Source organism: Pongo pygmaeus, chromosome 4 (genome assembly GCF_028885625.2).
Source record: "Pongo pygmaeus isolate AG05252 chromosome 4, NHGRI_mPonPyg2-v2.0_pri, whole genome shotgun sequence".
In the NCBI taxonomy this organism is placed as follows: domain Eukaryota; kingdom Metazoa; phylum Chordata; class Mammalia; order Primates; family Hominidae; genus Pongo; species Pongo pygmaeus.
In genome coordinates, this window is record NC_072377.2 from 34,108,264 (window position 1) to 34,131,702 (window position 23,439).

The 23,439-nt window shown below is 39.4% G+C and overlaps 1 protein-coding gene across 1 annotated transcript in view; it reads right to left on the reverse strand.

Moving 5' to 3' along the window:
* The window catches only part of ADAMTS12 (ADAM metallopeptidase with thrombospondin type 1 motif 12), a 381,409-nt gene that overhangs the window by 116,784 nt on the left and 241,186 nt on the right, over positions 1 to 23,439 (reverse strand). Inside the window, exons 6-9 of the mRNA XM_054489129.2 lie at positions 17,127 to 17,251; positions 13,377 to 13,526; positions 4,764 to 4,907; positions 4,032 to 4,176 (exon numbers count right to left, since the gene is read on the reverse strand). Of these exons, the coding sequence (XP_054345104.1) occupies positions 4,032 to 4,176; positions 4,764 to 4,907; positions 13,377 to 13,526; positions 17,127 to 17,251 (564 nt within the window). The remainder of the gene's footprint in view (positions 1 to 4,031; positions 4,177 to 4,763; positions 4,908 to 13,376; positions 13,527 to 17,126; positions 17,252 to 23,439) is intronic.

Below are 23,439 nucleotides of genomic sequence, written 5' to 3' on the forward strand. Positions count from 1 at the left end.
CACTGCAAGCTCTGCCTCCTGGGTTCATGCCATTCTCCTGCCTCAGCATACTGAGTAGCTGGGACTGCAGACACCCGCCACCACACCCGGCTAATTTTTTGTATCTGTAGTAGAGACGGGGTTTCACGGTGTTAGCCAGGATAGTCTTGATCTCCTGACCTCATGATCTGCCCACCTTGGCCTCCCAAAGTGCTGGGATTACAGGCGTAAGCCACCGTACCCGGCCTAGGGTGGCTTTATCTATTGGAGTTTCATGCCACCTTGGTTGAGTGTTGGTTCCTCTGGGCCAGTTTCACCTTTATTTTCAGGCATCCATGGCATCTCCAGGACAAATGTTTTATTTATTATCATTATTATTATTATTATTATTATTATTATTATTATTATTGCAGTGAAGGCACTCAAGCTATACAGGGTACAAATTTAAACTCTAGATTAACATGAGCATGGCCTGTAGTAAAGGATTTCCAAGTGAGAAAGTTATTCACCAGTATTTCCACACACCCCCCACTTCCCCACTAGAAACCAGGCTGAGATAAAAGATGCTTCTCTGTCATCTCTCTTTCCTTTTGGTTGATTTCTTCTAGCTCATCCTTTCATTGAAGCATAACTCTTTGAGAATCGCAGCTTCATGCAAAGGTCTCAGTTCTAAATCCTGGCCCTGGTCAAGAAGAATACATCATTGTCTCTTCCAATGTGAATGCGAAAACCCACATAACCCTTTTGTTATCTCCACTTCAGCCTCAGTGTCTATTCATGCTTATCACTCCCCCTTTTATTTTTTTTCCTTCTTTCCGAGGATTTCTTTTACTTTAAGTTCACTGAGCATTTAGAAAGGATGATGTGCTAGGCGAATGGTACACAGAAACTTTGTACCATTTTTTTCAATTTTTTGGAGTTTAAACTATTTCAAAATAAAAAGTTATAACATGGATAATGCTACATTTTCTGGTATTTTAGGGTGTTGTTAATATGGAAAATGATGAGGTTATCTTGGTTGCCATATAAAGGGATCTGAATTCTTCATTCACTTATCTGTTGAGTGCCTACTATGTGCTAGGCATTGCTGAGTGTCAGGGATAAAAATTTCCTCAGAGAGCTCAAATGGTAGGAAAGGAGATAGTCTAGTAAACAAGAATGTAAAATATAGTCTAATAAAGCTTTGACATAGGAAATTCAGGATAGGATATAAAAGAATATTTAAGCTGAGACTCAAATGATGAGCAGAAGGGATGGTTCTAAGGAACCAGAGTGTGCAGGGTTCTAGAGGTTGTGGAGAACCCAGCAATTTCAGAGAATGGAGGCTGTTCATGACAGATAAACACGGAGTGCAAAAGAGGAGCTGACCAGAGATAACCTGGGTGTCCTGTTTCTAGTAAACAACAGGATACCCTGGAAACCCCTACCTCTATAAATCTTCTAAAATCATGCATAATATATTTTAAATATTTTAAGTGCATCCTTGAGTCACCAAGAAAGTAAAGAAACCTCCTAAAGGCTAAAAATGTAGCAGAAATGTTAATCTGGAGATGCAAACCTAGTTACTTAGATCTTCAATTTATTAGTCACTTAGATACTGGAGACAATGCATAGGGCCTATGTAAGGTAGGAAGTTGGAGACCTTCATATAAGGCCTTGAGTGAAAGGGTGACCTGAAATCTAGGTACACAGAAAACTTGTCTCTTTTGACTTTAATTCTAGAAGGAGTGGTCAAATGTTACTCCTGAGAGTTGGTATCCACACTCGCCCCCATGCTGCTCATGAAGTCAACACAACATCAAATCAATAACATTTTAAATTGACCCAGAGATAGAAGTGAAAATTTTCAGTGAAAGAATGTGCCAGCCATCTGAACCCTAAAGGAAAACCTGACATAAAGTTTTATAATTAAAAGCTCACAATAAAAGCAAAAATCACAAAAGGAAATAACATGTAATATGTGAAGAAACCCCAAATAGGAGAAACAGATGCACATAGACTCTGAACACTGAAATTACTCAGTATAAATTGCAAAATAAATATGTCACATTATTAAAGAAATAAAAGATTACATCGAAAGTTTAAAATTAGGAGCAAAATACCACGAAAGTGAGAGAAAATTCAGAAAAATAACCAAATAGACTTTTATAAACAAAAATATGATAAATGAGTTTAAAAAGTCAATAGACAGGTTAAATATGCATAATTGGACAAATCTGAAGAGAGAACTAGTGAACTAGAAGATAAAGATACATGATATAAAATACAGAGATACAAAGAGATGAAAATATGAAGGAGAGGTTTCCGAGATAGGAAAGATTAGTGATAAAATTCCATATACATATAATCAGTAGCAGATTAGAGGGTGAAGGGCTAAAACAATATTCTAAAACATAAGGCCAGAGAGCAAGAGGAGAGCAAATTATGAAGCCTCTTCTTAAGCCATTTTAGGAAATTTGTACTTTATTGCAAGAAAATAGGAAGGCCATGAGATATTCTACTCACAGGGGAGTAAGTATTTATAAATCCATTTATAAATGGATTTCCATTTATAAAGGTTACTTAGGCTGCATTTTAGAAAATGAATTTTAGAAAATGAATCAGAGTTGAGGGGAAGCGTTCAGATTCTACCAATCAGGGAACTGCTATAGTCATCTAGGAACAGGTGGATTTTAGAAATATTTAGGCTGGGCACAGTGGTTCATTCTTGTAATCCCAGCACTTTGGGAGGCCAAGGCGGGTGGATCACCTGAAGTCAGGAGTTCGAGACCAGCCTGACCAATATGGTGAAACCCCGTCTCTACTGAAAATACAAAAATTAGCTGGGCCTGTTGGCGCATACCCGTAATCCCAGCTACTTGGGAGGCTGAGGCATGAGAATTGCTTGAACTGGGGAGGCAGAGGTTGCAGTGAGCCAAGATCATGCCACTGCACTCCAGCCTGGGCGACAGAGAAAGACTCTGTCTCAAAAAAAAAAAAAAAAAAAAATTTAGGAGGCAGAATTGGCATAACTTGGTAGCCAGTTAGAAGTGAGGGGTGAGGATTTTTGTATCAACTTTACCTTCTCTGTTAAGTTTGCTTGTTCTATCTAAGCACAGTTATTTACTTTCTCCTTTAGGTTTTTTCTATGTTTCGTTTTGAATTTATCTCACTGTATTAAAATTTTTATGCCTGCCTCCTCCACCATGAGCTCCTTGAGGGCAGAGACTTTGTCTTATTAATTTTTGAGTGTTTATATTTTCTTCTTATTCAGTACATAGCACAGAATCTGGCAGGGATTCAGCGAGACTTGCCTTGTCAATATGTATGTGTTAACACAGATACTTTTGCATTATAAGGGATGAGTTCAGAGAATAGACAGTTTCCAAATCACGAAGGACTGCCTCAAAAGGAGCTGGGACTTTATCCTATGGTCAGCGGGGACCCTAAAAGCAGAGTGGACCATGGTTAGATTGCGTTTTTAAAAAATAACTTGAGCAACAATTTGAATAGGAGGGAGACTAGGTAGGAGATAATTAGGATAGCAAGGAAAGATGATGAGAGACTGAATTGAGGCAGTGACAGTGGCAATGAAGAAGATAGAACAGAGCTACAGATTCTTCAGAAGGTACGGTGTCAAACCCTGAATTATTATTTGGACGTTGAAAATAAACAAGAAGAATGAATTGGTGAATAAATCCTACTTCTACCTTGGGAGCTGCTGGTACTCTTCAGCCAGATGTGAAATTCAAGAAAAGGAGCAATTTTAGGGATTAAGTTGGTTGCTATGGAGTCTGCAGGTGTGAATCACTGTGAATCCTGAAAATCACTATGGAACTGTCTCAACCACCACCCAGTTGCAATGGAATATAGGCTTCGTAGAATACCAAAGTGGCAATGTCAAGGAATATGATTCCAGCTTAATTGTTTTCCCTTACAGACACACCTTGCCTTAAATATAAAGCTTCTATTTCTGTGTCTGGATGTTCAGATTTCCAAATATTGCCCTGGCCCTTCCTTCAGCATGCTGGAGATCTGAAGCCCTGCATATACCCACCAAGAGGTACACTTACTTCTACTTCCTGGCAGAAGGTAGCATTGGGTCCATATTGTAGCTGGCACTGGTGGTGAACATCATAGATCACTCCGGGGGCAATGACCTTGGACTTCAAGCCTTTCTTTTTAGGTATGTCGTCAAGACAGAACCCCCAGCCTCGGCTGGAAACAAGTTAACAGAAATGAGAGGAGTTGTTTAGGATTCCCTTCACCTTCAGCCTTTCATTCAACAGAAACTTCCCTCTGGTTTACTCTTTGTCCTTTAAGACAGCTTTATTTTTTACAAGGCAGAGAACCTTCTAGGCCCATCGCAGGAGTTATTTAAGAAAATGCAAATCATATCCCACAACATAAGCTTAGTTTATCTAGAAAATACAAGCCACGGTAAAATTAGAAAATCATTATCCTACTCTTAGTGAGGTTGGAATGACCACTCTGATCTCTGTTGGGTGTTCCTGCCAGTTCCCAAGGACTTAATTCGTAATTGGCTCATAAAAAGCTATTTTGGGGCAGGAGCAACCTGGGATGGGACAGGATGCTCACCTGCCTGTGGCCAGAGGGCAGAGCCCATCTAGACCTCAAGATCAGAATGCAGAAGTGAAATTCGCCCCTTCTGATGCCACCCTGACACGGTGGCCTGTGAGATGGAACCCAGCCTTTTCCAGGCATCAGCTTCTCTGTGTAAAACTCAATGCAGCTTCCGATTTAAAGAGACCCAGGTGAGTGCATCACGAGACACTGTCACTTACTCCAAGAAGCGGGTGATGTACTCCTCACTGCACTTGGACCATGTTAGCGGAGTGGGATCGTACTGGAGCTGGCGGGACATGATGTACGGATGTCTGCCCACAGGCTCACAGTCATTTTCTTTCCCATCGTGCTGGATGCCGAAGCTGGCAGGGAGGAACCAAGCACAAGAAGAGTCAGCAGGCAGGCATTAAACAGGAAGGAAAACCATAGTTTCGCTAAGAGCGTAAAAACCCACAGACAGCCATATTTGTACAGAAGGCAACTGTTTGCAAAGTGAGACTTTGAAGTTGGAGGGGCATAGCTAATTCTCAAACGAAAAAGGACAGGGAGCATTGTAGGCATGCTTTACCTCAAATATGCATCCATGGGAAACTTCTGCTTGGCAGAAGGCTAAGAGCTCTGTCTGGCTTTCTTTCTATGAATCAGGAGTCAGGAAGGCAAATCCTGCCCCCAGCAATTTGCTTTCTCCTGCTGCAGCAACCATAGCGCACAGCACAAAAGAACAAAACCTTCCTTCTCCCTTTTCATCATAATTTAAGAGACAGCATGAAAGGAGAAGCCTCTGGGAGACTTTGTCAAAGCCTACAAGCTTTGAGGGATCGATGTCTTTCTACTGTTGCTACAGGAGTCCTCCTAATTCAGTGGTAAGAGCAGGATTTTTAAGACCGATGATCTGTATTTGAACTCCAGCCTTGCCACTTAAATGACCTGTAAATTATTAAAACTTGCCTCATTTTCTTCTCCTAGAAGATGGGGTAGTCATCCCAGTGCTACAATGAGATCTGAATAGAATAAAGTTTGAAAACCATTTAACAGGGTACCTGGCAGATAATAAGGGCTTCATAAATGATAGAATTTTTTTTTAAAAACATTCTTGTTTTCTTTTTATAATGATCTAGCTTATTTTCCTTTTCCATATGAAAAAGTTTAGACTTCGAGATTTGTCAACAATCATATAGCTTGTTAGTGGTAAAACTAGGTTTCAGACACAGATCTTTGTGCTCCTAACACAGTATTCTTGTCCATGTGTCACTTGGTCTGTTCCCTGACCTTCCACTGCCAGGGCTGAGCCAGTGAAGCAGCCTTTAAGGGCCTTGAAGAGCTTAACCATCCACCATGACACGAGGGTGCCTAGGGAAGAAGACAATTCAGAAGCCTTTGTTTATAAGCCACGCTCTCAAGATCACCCAAAGACGCTTTCTGAGATTCCCAGAACTCTCCACTGGGGTGAACTTTGAGACACTAGACATTTAAACCTGGAGACATTGGCTTAAATTTCTAAATCTGTATGACCTTTTACTCTTTGTAGTGAAATTCAACTCCTCTGACTGGGAAGCTCATATCCAACTTTAATGAAACCTTCTGATCAGTATTAGCAACTCTTGCTGAGAAGAGTCTTTGGGGTATTTGGAGATTTTCTTGTATTTTCATGCATTATGGTATTATCAATGTACTTAACAAACTCTAATCACATTCCACATGAATATAAAACTCACAAAGGAGTCAGAGAATTAATGTACAAAGCTCTTACCACATACCCACAAAGAATGCGGTTCAATGAAAGCTTCCTTCTGAGCAGGTTTTCCCTAGCCTGCTACAAATCCAGCCCCACCCAGCTCATGAAGTACTCTACAAGTTTGACTGTTCAGTAGTTAAAATCCTAAACTGCAAGCAAGGTTCTAAAAACCTACATGAATAATTATCTTCTTAGCTGTGGATATGTCGATACACCAAGCCATATAATCTAGGGCCCTCACAAATGGATTTTTAAGTTTTCTCTCAAAATAAAAGTAAAATTATTCACTTGGGTGATAGCACAAGTTACTTTCTCTTTGGCATTATACACAATCAGTGATGAGACAAACAAGTGTGAAAAAACAATGGGATATCTTTGTCATTAAACTATGATGGGTATCTTCTTGGGATATTGTTTTATTATATTTTTCTCCTTATGGTCTGTCCCGGGCCATTTCATTGATCTCGCCAATGTTTCTCAGTTTGGTCCACAGCTAATTAGAATTATACAACTAAAAAAGAAGTACCTGAGAGGCACCTTAACAGTTTTTTTCTGTTCTTTATTTTTGTAGGTTTGGGGGATACATGTGCAGGTTTTTTACATAGATATATTGCATAACACTGAGGTTTGGGCTTCTAGTGTACCTATCACTCAAATGGTGAACGTTGTACCCAGTAGGTAACTTTTCAACTCATTCTCCTCCCACTCTCCCCAGCTTTTGGAGTCCCCAATGTCTATAATTTCCCTCTGTATGTCTATACATACTCATTGTTTAGCTCCCACTTGTAAGTGAGAATATGAGGTATTTGATTTCCTAAGTTATTTCACTTAGGATAATGGTCTCCAACTCCATCTATGTTGCTGTGCAAGACATGATTTCATTCTTTTTTTATGGCTGTGTAGTATTCCATGGTCTATATATACCAGATTTTCATTATCCAGTCATCTGTTGGTTGATTCCTGACTTTGCTATTGTGAATAGTGCTGCAATAAACATATGAGTGCAGGTATCTTTTTTACACAATAATTTCTCTTCCTTTGGGTACCTAACCAGTAGTGGGATTGCTGGGTCGAATGATAGCTCTAGTTTTAGCTCTTGAGAAACCTCCATACTGTTTCCCATAGAGTTTGTGCTAATTTATATTTCCAACCACAGTGGTGTATAAGCATTCTCTTTTCTCCACATCCTTGCCAATAGCTGTCATTTTTTGATTTCTTAAATAATACTCATTCTGATTGGTGTGAGATAGTACCTCACTGTGGTTTTAATTTGCATCTCTCTGATAATTAGTGATGTTGAGGATTTTTTATATGTTTATTGGCCACTTTTGTGTCTTCTTTTGAAAAATGTCTGTTCTTATCCTATTCTTACTTTTTAATGGGGCTGTTTTTTTTTTTCTTGTTCAGTTGTTTGAATTCCTAATAGATTCTGGATGTTAGTCCTTTGTCAGATGTATAGTTTACATATGTTTTCTCCACTCTGTAGGTTGTCTGTTTACTCCACTGATTATTTCTTTGGCTGTGTAGAAGCTTTTTTGTTTAATTAAGTCCCATTTGGCTATTTTTTGTTTTGCTGCATTTGCTTTTGAAGTCTTAGCCATAAATTCTTTGCCTGGACCAAAACTCCAAAAGAGTTTCTCCTAGGTTTTCTTCTAGGATTTTTGTAGTTTCAGGACTTACATTTAAGTCTTCGATCAATCTTGAGTTAGTTTTTGTATGTGGTGAGAGATAGGGGTCCAGTTTCATTCTTCTGCGTGTGGCTACCCAATTTTGCCAGCACCATTTATTAAACATGGTGTCCTTTCCCCATTGTATATTTCTGTAGACTTAGTCAAAGACCATTTCTCTCATTGTATATGGGGTCCCCCACATATACAATGATGTTACTTGCAAACAGGGATAGTTTGTTTCTTTCTTTCCCATATGTATGCTTTTTATTTCCTTTCGTTATCTCATTGTACTGGCTGCAACTATTAGTACTATGTTGCTACATAGAGAATGGACATCCTTGTCTTGTTTTTGATCTTAGGGGAAACATATTCAGTGATTTAGCATTAAGTATAATATTAGGTTTAAATTTTTTGTAGATGTTCTTTATCAAGTTGAGGAAATTTCAGTTTCTGAGTGTTTTTTATGATGAATGGATATCAAATTTTGTCAAATGTTTTATCTACTAAAATTAATATTAATATAATCATGTGGTTTCTCTTGTTTAGCCTGTTACAATGGTGGATTATGCTGATTTTCAAATATTGAGCCAGCCTTGCATCCATGAAATAAATCCGACTTGGTCATTGTGTCTAATTCTTTTCTTCTTATATTGCTGAATTCTACTTGCTAATAGTTTGTTAATTTTTTTACATCTATATTAATGAAGGATATTGTTCTTTAGTTTTCTCTTTTGCATTGTCTTTGTCTGAAATTAGTGCCAGGGTAATACTAGCTTCATAAAATGAATTAGAAAGTTTTCACTTCTTATCCACTTTATTTGGTTTATGATCTCAGTTGTTGACAGGTCTTTTCTTTTAACATTGAAAAATATTGCACCACTTCTTTGGGCTTCCATTGTTTCTGATGAGAAATCCACTGTCACTCAAATAGTTTCCCTCCTATAGATGAGGTATCATTTCTCTCTTGCTGCCTTCAAGATTTTCCTTTCTCTTTAGATTTCAGAAGTTTAATTATGATAGGCCTGGGCATGGATTTTCTTAAGGTTTAACCTGGTTGAAACTCAGCTTCTTAAATATGTGGGTTTATGTCTCATCCAATTTGCAGAATTTTCAGCCATTTGTTCTTTGAGCACTTTTTCAATGCCGTTGTCTTTTTCCTCTCTTTCTGAGGCTCCAATGACATGAACGTAAGATCTTTTGTTATATTCTCAAGGGTCTCTGAAGCTCTGTTCAATTTCTTTTAGTCTCTTTCTCTTTGTTTATACAGATTACATAATTTCTATTGTTCTATTTTCTAAGTCATTAATTCTTTCCTCTGTCTCATCAATTCTACTGCTGAGCCCTAGTGTTCACTGAGGCTCACTTTTTATTTACATTATTGCATTTTTTCAGTTCTACATGTTTGACTCTTCTTCATGTCTTTCATTTCTTAGCTGACACATTATTTTTTCATTTGTTTAAAGGTTGTTGGTAATTGCTCATTGAAACTTTTTCACCATGGCCGCTTTGAAATATTTGTCAGCTAATTCTAAAATCTGTCATCTCTTGACATTCTTTTTTTTCATTCAGTTTGAGATATTCTGGTTCTTGGTATAATAAGTGATTTATATTGAAACCTGGAGGTTTTTATATTATGTTATGGCTCTTATCTAAATCTTCGCTTTTAGCTTGCCTTTCTGACACTACTCTGGAGGGGAAGGGAGTGGGGCCACTGCTTCATTACTGCCAAGCCTCTATAGTTACCTGAGTTGTCAAAGGGATGGCTCCTTGTTACTGTCTAGGGGTGGATGAAATTTCTGGCTCCCCATGTAATCTGTCCTGACACCACAGGGGTGGGGCTAGGGGAGCCCTCATTACTGGCCTGTAGGGATCAAAGTCTTAGTCCCTAACTGGTCTTTTTGACACTACCCAAGTAGTGGTGTTTGATGCTTTGTTATGGCTTCACACAGATGCAAGTCTAGGCTTCCCATTCATACTTTGCTAGCATAGAGCCACAGTTTTACAGTTTTTTCTTTCCTTCCTTTGCTGTTCACCTGGAGTAGAAGAGTTACATCTAAAATTTTCTGTCTTGTTAGACTGTCCCTTTCCTACTCCTTTGGATGGAGAGAACAGGCGTATGTGGGTGATTTTGTGTGTGTGTGTGTGTGTGTGTATTTCCAGGTTGTTGCCATCATCAGTTCCAAGTCTGGCATATACGAGAGGAAAGAAAATCCAGGGAATTCACCACCATGTCACTCTTCAGGTTCTGTGGTCCTCAGCCTGTCTTCCTTCTCTCCATCTTTCAGTCTTCCTGTGTTTGTTTTTGATATAGTGTTCAGTGTTTTTCATCATACTTAGTAGAAGACATATGGAAAAGTATGTATATTCTATCTTCCATGACTCTTAACTTTTTAAGGGGCAGCATTTAATGCCCCTGAGTAAGCTATTGGTAACAGATGCTACTGGTACCTGTTCATAGACTCACCACTAGCTGCATTCCAGCTGCTAGTATATGCATCTCTTTATCTGGGATTTCTCCAGAGCCAATTAGACAGCTCTGCTGAAAGTATCAAGGAATTATTAATAATAACCTCTGGGAACAGCCTCTAACCAACAACTTAAGGGTGTTGGTATATAAAACAGCCCAGTTCTTCTCACCTTGGGTAGGGTAACTCTGAAATGTGTGTTGTATATTGTTCTCGGAGTTTGTCCATGGGATTAAGGTTCAACTGCTCAGAGTGGAAGCTGAGATAATGAATTGTTTATTGTCTACCTTCCCTGTTCTGTTTTACAGAACTTCCCTACTGGTATTTCCTTTATCTTCCACATAAATTAATTGCTCTCAAATCCTTGTCTCAGGGTTGACTTTTTTTTTTTTAGTTTTATTTATTTATTTTTATTTTTATTTTATTTTATTTTATTTTACTTTAAGTTCTGGGATACATGTGCATAATGTGCAGGTTTGTTACATAAGTATACATGTGCCATGGTGGTTTGCTGCACCCACCAACTCATCATCTATGTTTTAAGCCTAGATTATGCATTAGGTATGCCCCGAATGCTATCCCTCCCCTTTCCCCTGAACCCCGACAGGCCCCAGTGTGTGATGTTCCCCTCCCTGTGTTCATGTGTTCTCACTGTTCAACTCCCACTTATGAGTGGGAATATGAGGTATCTGGTTTTCTGTTTCTGTGTTAGTTTGCTGAGAATAGTGGCTTTCTGAATAAACTCAAAGACGGTTCTCTAGTTCTGCTTTCAGTGTTCTTTAATTCTTTTACTTAGAAACTTGATATTTAGTTAAAGAGGGTTTTTTTAGGAGCTAGATCCTCACTTTTTTCCTGCATAATTTGAAATGGAACAATAATAACAACAAAAGTATAGGATAAAGAAACCTTATAGTAGTTTTATTTCCACAATGCATCAGATAGTTCTGAACGAGTGTTCAGTTTAACCTTACTACAATATCAAAGTGATTCAGGTAGTGACTCAGTTCTAGTCTGTTAAATAATCCACCACTCCCAATAACTACTAAACACCTACCACTACTTGTTTTTAAGTGTTCGGGGAAATTGTGCCCAAGTAATGTTACCATGAGGTTCTTAACTTTATTAGAGAAAATTTGAAATCTGAAAGGAGGATCATACTTGCCCTTAGCTTTGTTTACTTAAGTGGCCTTCCTTACAAAGGTGAAGTGTCCATGCCCAGGAAGTTAAGTCAATGATTGCCTCAAAAATTGGGCAACATTGCTTTTGAAGGACATGCTTAACATATTCTTGTTACAAGATCAGGTTGAACTTGAGGATAGAAAGAACCCATCCTTGGAACACAAAAAGTGAGGATTTGAAAATGTCTTTTATCAAGCAAAGTCTTTTCCACTTCTCTTTGGTTTGAGTATTACCATTGTTGGGATGGCTTGAGTGATAACTTCTCAGTTTGACCCAGTTACAGTCACCTAGCATTGTTTGGCCAGCAGGTACTGTTGACAACAATGTCTTGACTGAAGGCCACAGGGGCTATGTCCTTCCACATTTCAGAAGTGGGGACTCCTGTCTGTCTGTGCATAACAATAACTTAACATTTTGCCTGGTTTTATTATTGACATGCCAACAACTATGGCCTAGCCTCATCAAGATGGCCAGATCCCCTGCATCCCTAATTATTATTTAATGAAAGCAAGTCGCTTAGCTTCTGTATCTCTGAATTTTTGACAACTACAGATACTGGAATATATCACATTTATAACCAAGGCTTTTTTGTTGAGAATCCAATAAATCACCTTAGATATTCCCTAGTTCAACCTACTCATTTTATAGATGAGGAAACAGGTATAGAGTGGTGAAGGGAATTATCTAAGGTCATAATATTGGTCAATAGAAAAGTCAGAACAACAATTCTGTTTCTCCAATTCTCAAGGCAATGCTCTGGCTTTATAATGTAGGTAAAATTGTTTTAGAAAGTCCAAATGTTATATTAGAAAAATGGTGAGCAAGCCGAAACTGGAGAGGCCAGGTCTGGAATAATTCAGTCTCCAGTGTTTTTTCCAATCCTGCCTCTTTTCTAGTTGTGCACTAAGAATATTCCCCAGCATTTTTCCTTCTTTAAAGGGAGGAGATCCAGGCTGGTGGATACATGACAGGCAGGGGATATAATTCAGCTGTTTATGTGTCTCCCCACCCAGTTTCCTATTAGTATGATGCTCTCTTATTTGTGGTTGGCAAATATAACAGCAAATAAAGTTACAAATAAGCTAAGATCTTTCCTCCATGGAAACCTCTGATATCTGGTGAATTCAGAATCTCATTATATCTTCACTCAAGCATTCTGAAACCTGCCTTCAAGGAATTCACCTAATCAAATTCACATATTTTTGTGAACAACTTGGACATCCAGTTAACTGGTGTTCATGTTATAGTCTTTCCAAATTTACAGCAGTTTTCCATTTTTTATTTATTCCATGTCCTCCTTTAATAAACACAAGTAAAATGGGACTAACAGTACTATCTATTTCAAAAGGTTGTTAAGCGGATTCAATGATGCAATAAAAAGCACAATGGCACAAAGTAAGGTGCAAAAATGTTAGGTTTTGTGGCTTTTTAGTGATATTAACATTATCATTTCATAGGAACTAACCAAGGGTTATTCCTCAATTAAACAACTGAGTTCAAGCTTATCTCTGCCCTTCCTCCATTCTAATCCAGAGAACTGGAGTGGCCTATTTGGTTCTGTGATGTGTGTGAGTATACATGGTCTGGGCAGTGGAGACATTGGAGACTATGAGGTGTGTTACTAGCCCACTTTACAGATGAAAGCAGAGGTTGAGGAGGGCGAGTCACAAGCCACAGTATAATCTGAGTCTTCTGATCTCCAATTTGAGGTGTGTTCCATTCTCTCTGCTGATATTGACACATGAATATGGTGAGCAGACCTCCCTATCATTGGCCTTTTACCTGTGTCCTAACTCATGGGCAATTGTGAAAGCCAGAGGGAGTCCTGAATCTTCATTGATGTTACAACTGCGGTGAGGCTGACACATTCCTGAAAGGTGAGACAGGCCCAGGGTCTCGCAAGGGCGATTGAAACCAGCACAGATGTCCTTTCTGAAAGCAGAGAATAGAGAAGTTCAGGCGCCCAAAGGAACATTTGGAAAAACCTCCTGGAAAAAAATCTGGGTATAAACTCACATTCAATATGGTCTGTAAAGTATGCTTGGCATTTTTTAGAAAGTCTACATGAATGTAGGCAGCAATTTTGAATTCACTGAGATGATTCTGATTTTACCTTTTGATTACTGAATTTCACCAACACAGAATGTGGGAAAATGTAGCAAATGTGTTATTTTGAGCTTATTTTGCCTTGGATCTTGGGAGGTCAAATTACATGACTTGGCCAACAAAAGATTTTATTGAAAACTCAAGTTAATTTGAACATATAAACAGGGAAGGAACAATCAGCAATGACTGGAGTTTTTCAAATATGAAAATCCTTTTTAGTCTTTCTGAGGTCTGTGTTCAAAACTCATCTAAGAACTTCTTTTTCCCATTCATGAAAAAGATAGTTGGTCCCATCAACCTATCCAGAGATCTAATACTTGTTCATCCAGCCCCATTCCACTAACAATATTGCATATATGAGAGAATGCATGCCTGCGTGTGCATGTACACCTAGAATCTCAGAAAATACTAATTATGGCTTTTAAATAGAAAAAACCTGCTCCCATAAACTGGTAGAGATTATTTCAATCACGGACAAGAGTTTTGAAAGAGTCATTAATTAGTCACTAGGTTTTCTTTAGCATAAAAGGAGCTCTTTGTCAAGAGTGACTAGCAGAAATGGCCACAATGTTGTGAGCTCTAGTTAATTGAACACCAGCAGCTAACGTGTGTGGGCACCATTTCTAGCACCATTTCTAGCAACAAATGGTCTGCTTTTTTCATCCGTTGAGCCATGGAAAAGATCCAGACTTTGAGAACCCAGGTGAATCCTCAGTTCTCCAGGTTGCAATGGCTGGGGTAATAGGACAGGAGAGAGCAGGCCCAGTCTCAGCACATGCACCACAAACTCAAATCCGCACTCTCTCTAGCAGCAGCAGTTACTGGGGGTTCAGTACTGGAGAGCGAGATCATACAGCCCAATCATTTACGTAACTTCTAGGTCTGTAAGAGAACCAATCAAACACTTTTCTACCCCTGCTGCAGAATGCACTTGTTATTATTTCATTCAAAAAGTCCAGGTCTGTGTGAAGCCGCTGGAAAAAGATGAACGGTGTTCACTGCTGATGCCCTGACTTTCTCATTTTTATATGGCAGGAGGTCAGGCACATTAAATACTGATTATAGAGTGCCTCTGAAGTGTCCAGCACAAAAGAGAAAAGCGGCTAACAAAAGAATTATAGGAACATGGTTCTTACAGGCAAGCAGCTTAAGCTCTGCTTCCACCATGCACTGGGGCCACTATGTAACAGAAAACATGCCTTGGCTTGCAGCAGCCACTAGCTGCACATGTAGAACCCACATTGGGTGTGTTCCATGCCAAATCCTCCGTCTACTGAATGCTGTTCTGTAGAGAACTCTGTTAATGTGGATCTCAGGATAGTCTCTCAGAGGCAAAGCTCAGTCTGATACCTCCTTCCCTTCGTGATCCTACCTATCTTTTCAGGCAAGTGGTTTTCAATGAGGGTGGGTGATTTTGCTCTTCACCCCCTCCTAAGGGACATTTGGCAATGTCTGGAGACAGTTTCAGCTGTCAGAGCTTGGAGGAGAGTGCTACTGACATCTCATGGGTAGAGGCCAGATATGCTGCTAAATATCTTACAATGTACAAGATAGGCCCAACAACAAAGAATCATCAGCCCCAAATGTCAATAGTGCTGAGGGTGGGAAATACTGCTATAGAACTTGAAATGCTCTCCACTGTCTAGGAGCTGTTGAGGTTCAACACACTTTTGTGCAAACAGACCCCTGTCCTAAGGAAGGAAAGTGACTACAAGAAAAAAAGGAGAGCAGATCCTTTGTATTCATATTGGGTAATAGCTAAGGGTATGGCTGTTGGGGTCAAACTACCTGCTCTTAAGTCTCAATTGTACCCGTTAACAGCAATGAGATTTTGGGCAAGAGACATAACCAAGGCTCAGTTTCCCTATACGTAAAATATGAATGATTAATAGTAGCCAACTACCGGTGTTCTTGTGGGAAGTAAATGGAACAATGGCTGTTCTAATAGACATAGCACAGTGCCTGGCCCATATCAAACATTTCACATGTGTAAGCTATCATTAACTCACTCATTTCTTCAGGTGAGAATGATAGGAGCATCTGATTCTGCTCTCAGGGGAAGGAAAGACTTTCTGAGACACAACTTAGTGGCCAATGCCATTCCCTGACTCTAGGGTTCTTCCCTACAGAAGTTTCTGTCTGACTGAAGCCTTCACCTGGCCTCTTGACCAGGTCCTCGGTGTCCCCAGGCTGTCTGCTAGCTCCCCAGAGTCCCCATGCTTACATTCCACACCCACGCTATTTCCCAGGGGAGCTACTGATCAACCCAAGGTGTCTTAGAACCTAATGAACCTACTGTCACAGGCTTAGGTTAAAAATTTCCCATGGGATACATTCACATTTAACCAGCGTTTTAATACCTTCACTCAAAAGAGTGATTCTGATGACTGGAGTTTTGGATCAGGGCAAGGTAGACATTTGGATAGGGTGGGGGCTGATTATCCTTCCTTGTAGGGATTCTATGCATTGAGATGATCTTATCACAGGGACAGATCACAGGGCCAAAATGTTCACAGGCAGCCTATCCTTCAAAGGGACAGTGCACACAAAGGGCCTTTCAGTGTTTGAGGTTCTCTGTAGTTGAAGGGCAGGGCCAAGAGGCCTCCTTTACTATACATCCCTGGATTTCTGGACAAATAGGCATAGGGAGCCCAAGAAGAATTTACTTTACCCCATTCTAATATAAGCCCTTCTTTCATCTAGATTAAAATAGTGCCTAATATATAGTAGGTGCTCAATAAATATTTATTGAATCAATGAGCAAACATAGCCTTCAAAGAGCAAGAGTTGATCAAGAAAGTTCATTAGATTTTTACAGCTACGAGTCCTGGAAGGTTTGATGGTTCTTATTAGCACTATAGGCTCTATTTGTTATTAGAACAAAATGATATTTTCATGGGAGTAGAAGGGAGAAAGGTGTAACCAAACCAGTCTGCCTACTCAGTGGGGACCTGCTCCCCATATCCTATCCTCAACATCAAACAGTTAAAAGGTGTACAGATTTCTGTAAAGATATTTCATGTTTCTACATTGGAGAAAAATAAAATAGCAAAGGATTGGAAATTCCACTGGTTAAAAGTAACAAGAGTCTTTAATGAGGCTCTGCAAACAAGCTTCCTGCCTGTTTACAGAGTTACATGAAGAAACCAGTTTTAAAAAGGAAATCATCAGTGGGATAGGAAAGAGGTCTGCATTTTGCCAGCAGATGCAGTTTATTAACAAGGAGAGCTCTATTGTATTAGCAAGTTTGTTAAGCTGTTTCCTCTACTGATAGGGAAGTCAGGAGTTGACTAGATCAAAGACACTGTCTTTATAAGAGCAGCAAAGAATAGTGAGAATGTCATGGGTTTGAATATCTGGTAAGTCTTTCACCTGCCAGCCCTCCCTGCTTTACTGCCCCTGGGTTCCATGGAGTCTCTGGTGTACCTGGTGAGAAGGACAGCCACATCGTGATGAACAGGATTGAGGTCACTCTTGGGATTGATACTCTTCTGCCACTTGCAGAAACTAGACAGTGTCTTCTCTGCATGGTGAACTATTTTCAGTCCTTGCTGGAGAAAGAAGAGGAAGAGATTAGCATGGAAGAGCTCACTGTGGTCAGGGACCATTGCATTAGGCATTTGTCTCCAGAGGCGTCCAAGTGAGATGAATTCAGGGTGGGTGCATCAGACATTTGGCAGTCATGTGGCAGAGGCCAACTGACTCCTCTTGACTAATCTTCTGCCTTAAACACTCCCATTCTAATGACCTCCACTAGAAGAACCTGAAGGGGAAAACTCCAAGACAGAAATTATCACTGGGACAAGCAGCCCTTGAAGAAAATTTTAAAATATATTAGCAATAACGAAAAGCTATTTGAAGGTCTATTTCTGTGTTTCTCTGCATCCTAAACCAATGCAATATCAAAGAGGCATTTTTATTTCTAATGCAAAATAAGCAGATTTTCAACAAAAGTTTTTTCTTGTCAGGAGACATCCTGCAAGGCTAGGGTTGCGCTGGATGTTTTCTAACCCTTGAATTTTATCTTGGTTTGACACCCATGGGTGAAGGACAGTGGATGACATAATCTCTCCAGGCTGCTGACCAGTTAGGAGAATTGCTCACCTGACAACAAGTAGGATGCTGTAGCAGATGCCCCCAGCCTGCAGCTTCAAGGGCTTCTGAGGCCTATGCCAGCCCTGTGGCATCCACCTGGCTGGTAGCTACTATTGGGGCTAGGAGGGAAGGGATTACTCCAAATTATCTGGATGAACACTTGTTGAATGGGGAGAAAAAGAAAGATAATCAGCTCTTTAGTGGCTCTGGTTTAATTTGAATTTCTAAAGGAGAAATTACTTTCCCTTGCCTCATTTCTTTGGGGCCTCTACATAGAGCCATCCCTGGTACAGGATGGATTCCACCAGGAGGATGACTAACCTCCATTGGCTCACTCTCATCTGAGCCTTGCTCTGGGCTTGGTCCAAGAACTTCAGCACAGTCTCTGCATCAAATTATGAGCTTGCTTCTCTACCATTCTGTATTTTGCTGAGGCCCACACCCAAATCATAAAAGGCCCGAGGGGCGTCAGTTATGTGTTAGAGGCATTTTTAGGTCTTCTCATCATAAGTAACTATTATAGACCAGTTTCCTTTTGTGAAAACACCGAAAGCTGGCTCATCATGTGTTAAAAGTCACTGAGCTGCTCAGCATAAAGAATTTAGATGGAAGAAACTGACTTCATTATTTAATAATTTTCATTGTTACATCATCCAGCAGAAAGATAATATGGTAGAGGAATTCTGGCGGATGAGCTGGGAATGAGGGAGTCAGCCTCCAATTCAACCAGCCAAGCTGCTGCTAGATTAACAGCCCTCCCTAGATGGGAGCAAACGTGCCCACCCAGCATAAAAAACTGGTCAGGTGGCATGAATCAGGAATAGAGGGAAGGGACAAGAGAAAAGGAAAGAAAAAAAGGAGGGAGGAAGGAAAGGGAGGAGAGAAACGAAGGAAACATTTCTTGATCATATACTATGTGCCAGATGCTTTCACATATGCTGTCTCTTTTAATTGCATCTACTCAGTATTATTTGTAAAGAAGGTATTATCATTTTTATTTTATAATAAGGGAAATTAAACCTCAGAGAAGAGAAGAACTAGATCAAGGTCACTTAGCTCAGATATTGAGTCAAAGAATATAAGAAAGGTTCCTAGATAAAACTTGGAGTTGCAGTTGGTCACCAACCTCACTGGGAAGGTGCCTCAGTTCCAGCTCCTTCAGACAGGAAGGCATGTTATCACATAAAGCATCAACTATGATAGGATATTTTTCCGGTCTGTTTTTAACCCTACATTTCTTTGTTATGTTTTGGGAGAGGTCTCTTAGAGAACACTCATTAATTTAACATTACCAGTTACAATTACCAATAGTATCACCACTTATAATTGTTACAAAAAGTGAAATACTTAGGTATAAATTAACAAAACATATACAGGATCTGTATCTTGAAAATTATAAAATGCTGCTTAAAGAAGTCAAAGACTTAAGTCAATACAGAAACATACTGTGTTAATGGATTTGAAGATTCAACGTAATAAAGACATCATCTATTCTCACAAGCTATGAATGTATAGCTTTACCACAATTCCTATCAAAATCTCCGCAACTCTGTTGTAGACACACATAAGCTCATTCTAAAATTTATATCAAATTTATTTAAAAAGTTCCAGGCCTCAGATTAGCTAAAGCAATTCTGAAAAAAAGAAAAATAAACTGGAATGTATCACTTTACCTCATATTAAGTCTTACTATATAGCTATAATAGTCACAGTGTGCTATAGGTGCAGGGATAGTCACGTAGATCAATGAAACAGACAGGAAACTCCAAAAGTGACCCACCTAGATATGCCCAACTGATTTTTGACAAAGGTAAAAAAGCAATTCACTGAAGGAAAGATAGCCTTTTCAATAAATTATGCTGGATAGCAAGAAAACAAATAATCCAATTGAAAAATGGGCAAAGGACCCGAATAGGTATTTCTCAATGGAAGACATACAAATGGCCAACAGATATACATATAAAAATTCAACATCACTTATCATCAAGGAAATGCAAATTAAAACTACAATATGATATCGTCTCATACTTGTTAAAGTGGCTACTATAAAAAGATGAAAGATAAGATTTGGAGAGGTTGTAGAGGAAAGGAAATCATTGTACATTGTTGGTGGAAATGTAAATTAGTAGCCATATGGAAAACAGCATGGAGGTTTCTCAAAAAATTAAAAAAAGAACTACCATGTGATCCCAGAATCCCACGGGGTATATATCCTAAGGATATACAATCGGTATGTCAAAGAGATACCTGCCATGTTCACTGCAGAATTATTCACAATAGTAAGATACAGAATCAACATAAGTGCCCATAGACTGATGAATGGATAAAGAAACTGTAAGATACACATATCATATATATTCCATTATATATATATGGGACAAACGTGCCCACCTAACATAAAAAACTGGCCAGGTGGCATGAATCAGAAATAAAGGGAAGGGAAAACACAAAGGAAAGAAATATATATATATAATGGAACACTATTCAGCCTTAAGACAAGGAAATACTGCCATTTGTGACAACATGGATGAACTTTGAAGACATAAGTGAAATAAGCTAGGCACAGGAAGACAAATAACAAATGTTCTCACTTAATGTGGAATCTACAAAAGTAAAACTCAGAAGCAGAGATCAGGGGCTGGGGGAAGAGCTGGGAGAGGTTTGTCAAAGGATTCAAAATTTTAGTTTAGATAGGAGGAATAAGTTCAAGAGATCTATTGTACAACATGGTGATTGTCGTTAATAACGATGTACTGTGCTGTATACTTGAAAATTGCTAACAGAGTAGATTTTTAAGTAGTCTCATCACAAAAAAGTAAGCATACAAGGTAATGTATGTGTTAATTAGGCTGATTTAGCCATTCCACCATGTACACATATTTCAAAACATGTTGTACACCAAAAATAAATACAATTTTTGTCAATTAAAAATAAATTTAAAATGTATAAGAGAGAAAGAGAGAAATCAAGAAGATGGGCCTAAACCGAAGCCAAAGCCATGAGCAACAGCCAAGAATTACACAAAATGTGAGAGAAAGACTTTAGGTGGAAACCACAGATGTTGTGCCAAACCTCTATTAACCTCAACAGGGAAGGCATCAGGTTCAAGAGGCTGAAGAAGAGACCCAAGGCCAGCAAATGAGATACAGGGTTTTATTAGGGGCTTATGTGATGGGGAGAGGGTCCAGTGGCGGGCTGGACAATATATCTGCCTTCCCACCATCGATCCCTCTGCCTCCCATAAAGATTTATGGGCATCACATCTCTCAGGAGGGAGATGAGGCAGGAAAATAGGGTCTAGAGGCGGGTAAAACATTCACACTTAGGCTACAACAGGAAATATCTTCTCCATAGGGCATATGTCATAAATGACTTAGTAACTTTACTTCATCCTCTCCATTTACATAGGCCGTATCCTAAGTAACAAATGGAATCCTCTAAGGGGTATTTAAACTCCCCAAAATTCTGTAACAGGGCCTTTGAGCCTCTAAGCTCAGTACTGCTCCCACACTGTGGTATATACTTTCATTTTCAATAAAACCCTTCATTCCTTCCTTGCTTTGTTTGTGTGTTTTGTCCAATTCTTTAAGATGCCAAGAACCTGCACACCCTCCACCATTAACACACACAGTCCAGTGGCGCAGGGCTGGCCAGAAAAACTACAACCACCTGCCGACATCATGTGGCCTATATAGTATTTTCACTTAATAACATCCTGCTAATAACCTCCACCTGGCAACCTTCATTTACTCCAAAACTCAGGGCCTCAATCCCCTGTATGGCCTGTGTTCCACAGGATGGGGGAGAGGCTTAGGTTCTTATCATAGATAAGGCACAAATCTCTGGGGTGGCTCCTCTCGATTCCCTAGCTTGTAACACACATTCAGGTGTATCTTCCATACAGGGTCTTTTTTTTTTTTCTATTGAGACAGCGTCTCACTCTGTTGCCAGGCTGGAGTGCGTAGCGCAAACTCAGCTCACTGCAACCTCCACCTCCCAGGTTCAAGGGATTCTCCTGCCTCAGCCTCCCGAATAGCTGAGACTACAGGCACGCGCCACCATGCCCAGCTAATTTTTGTATACTTAGTAGACACAGGGTTTCACCACGTTGGCCAGGATGGTCTTGATCTCTTGACCTCGTGATCTGCCTGCCTCTGCCTCCCAAAGTGCTGGGATTACAGGCGTGAGCCACCATGCCCAGCCACCATACAGGGTCTTTTTAAGGATATGCTTAAATTATTGCTATTAGGTGTGTTTACTCTATACCAGATTAATCAGTTTTTTATATATGTGAGTCCCGGTGAGGTTCTACATAATAATAAATACACATTTCATGCTTAGCACGTTATGGCTTATCAATTACTTCCACATACTTCATCTTATTTGATTTTGCAAACAACTATGTGAAGTGTTAATAGTTAGGATAGTGATGATTAACCCCTGTTTACTGCTAAGAAGAAAGTTTACTTCAGTAATTAGAATTGATCACTAACGGTTTTCAAGTGGCAAAGCCACAAATAGCACATAAAACTTAAAGAGTTTTCACTTACTGAAGCCCCGACTTTACTAAAAATACAAAAATTAGCTGGGCGTGGTGGTGCATACCTGTAATCCCAGCTACTTGGGAGGCTGAGGCAGGATAATTGCTTGAACCCAAGAGGCGGAGGTTGCAGTGAGCCAAGATCACGTCACTGCATTCCAGCCTGGGCAACAGGGTGAGACTCTGTCTCAAAAAAAAAAAAAAAAAAAAAAAAAGATTTCTCACTTACTGAGACTCACACTTGAAAGAGTAAATATACAACCTCAATAATAGGAATAACTCTGTATGGTTGCAACTGGTTACACCATTGGTTGTATCTGCAGCATTTTTGGCATATTTGCATTTTCCATAGGTCCTCCATTATTTCATATGCACCTCAAAGACTATATTTTCTCTATAACGCTCTACTTTGCTATGGTGGATGGGAAGATATTGAAGCCCTGCTGATGATTAAATAATCTGAAAACAAACTCTGTTTAGAGCCCCAATAATGCCTAGCATGGTTCTAAAACACCTTGTGAATGACAGCACTTATTAAACCAAACACTTCTAAAGACAGGTAGATAATTAAATATCTACGTATCTTCTATCTTCTAAAAATAATTAGATAACTAAGGATCTCCTCAGTTCTCAGCCACATTCTCCTGATAGCTGTCATTTGAACTGGAGTGGAACTTGGTACCAGTTAAAAAGTCATTCTGTATTAATTAGGCCACCAGAGGTAAGATAGGGAAGCTCAAAAGCAACAGTTTTGGAAATCATTAAATTTCCAGAGCACCTTTGAAAGACTTATCTCAATTAACTTCAAAATACTACTGCACCTGCTTCCAATATCTTTCTATCCTAGCATTTGTTTTAATGTGTGCAAGATACTAGGAAACAAACCTGACAAATTCTCACCCCAAGCAACAAGAAGTAAATGACACAGATACTCCTTGAGTTACAACTAGGTTACATCTTGATAAACCTGTCATTAATTCAAAATATCATAAGTCGAAAATGCAATGAATACACCTAACCTACTGAATATTGTAACTTAGCATAGCCTACATTAAGTGTGCTCAGAAAACTTACATTAGCCTACAATTAGAAAAAAATCATCTC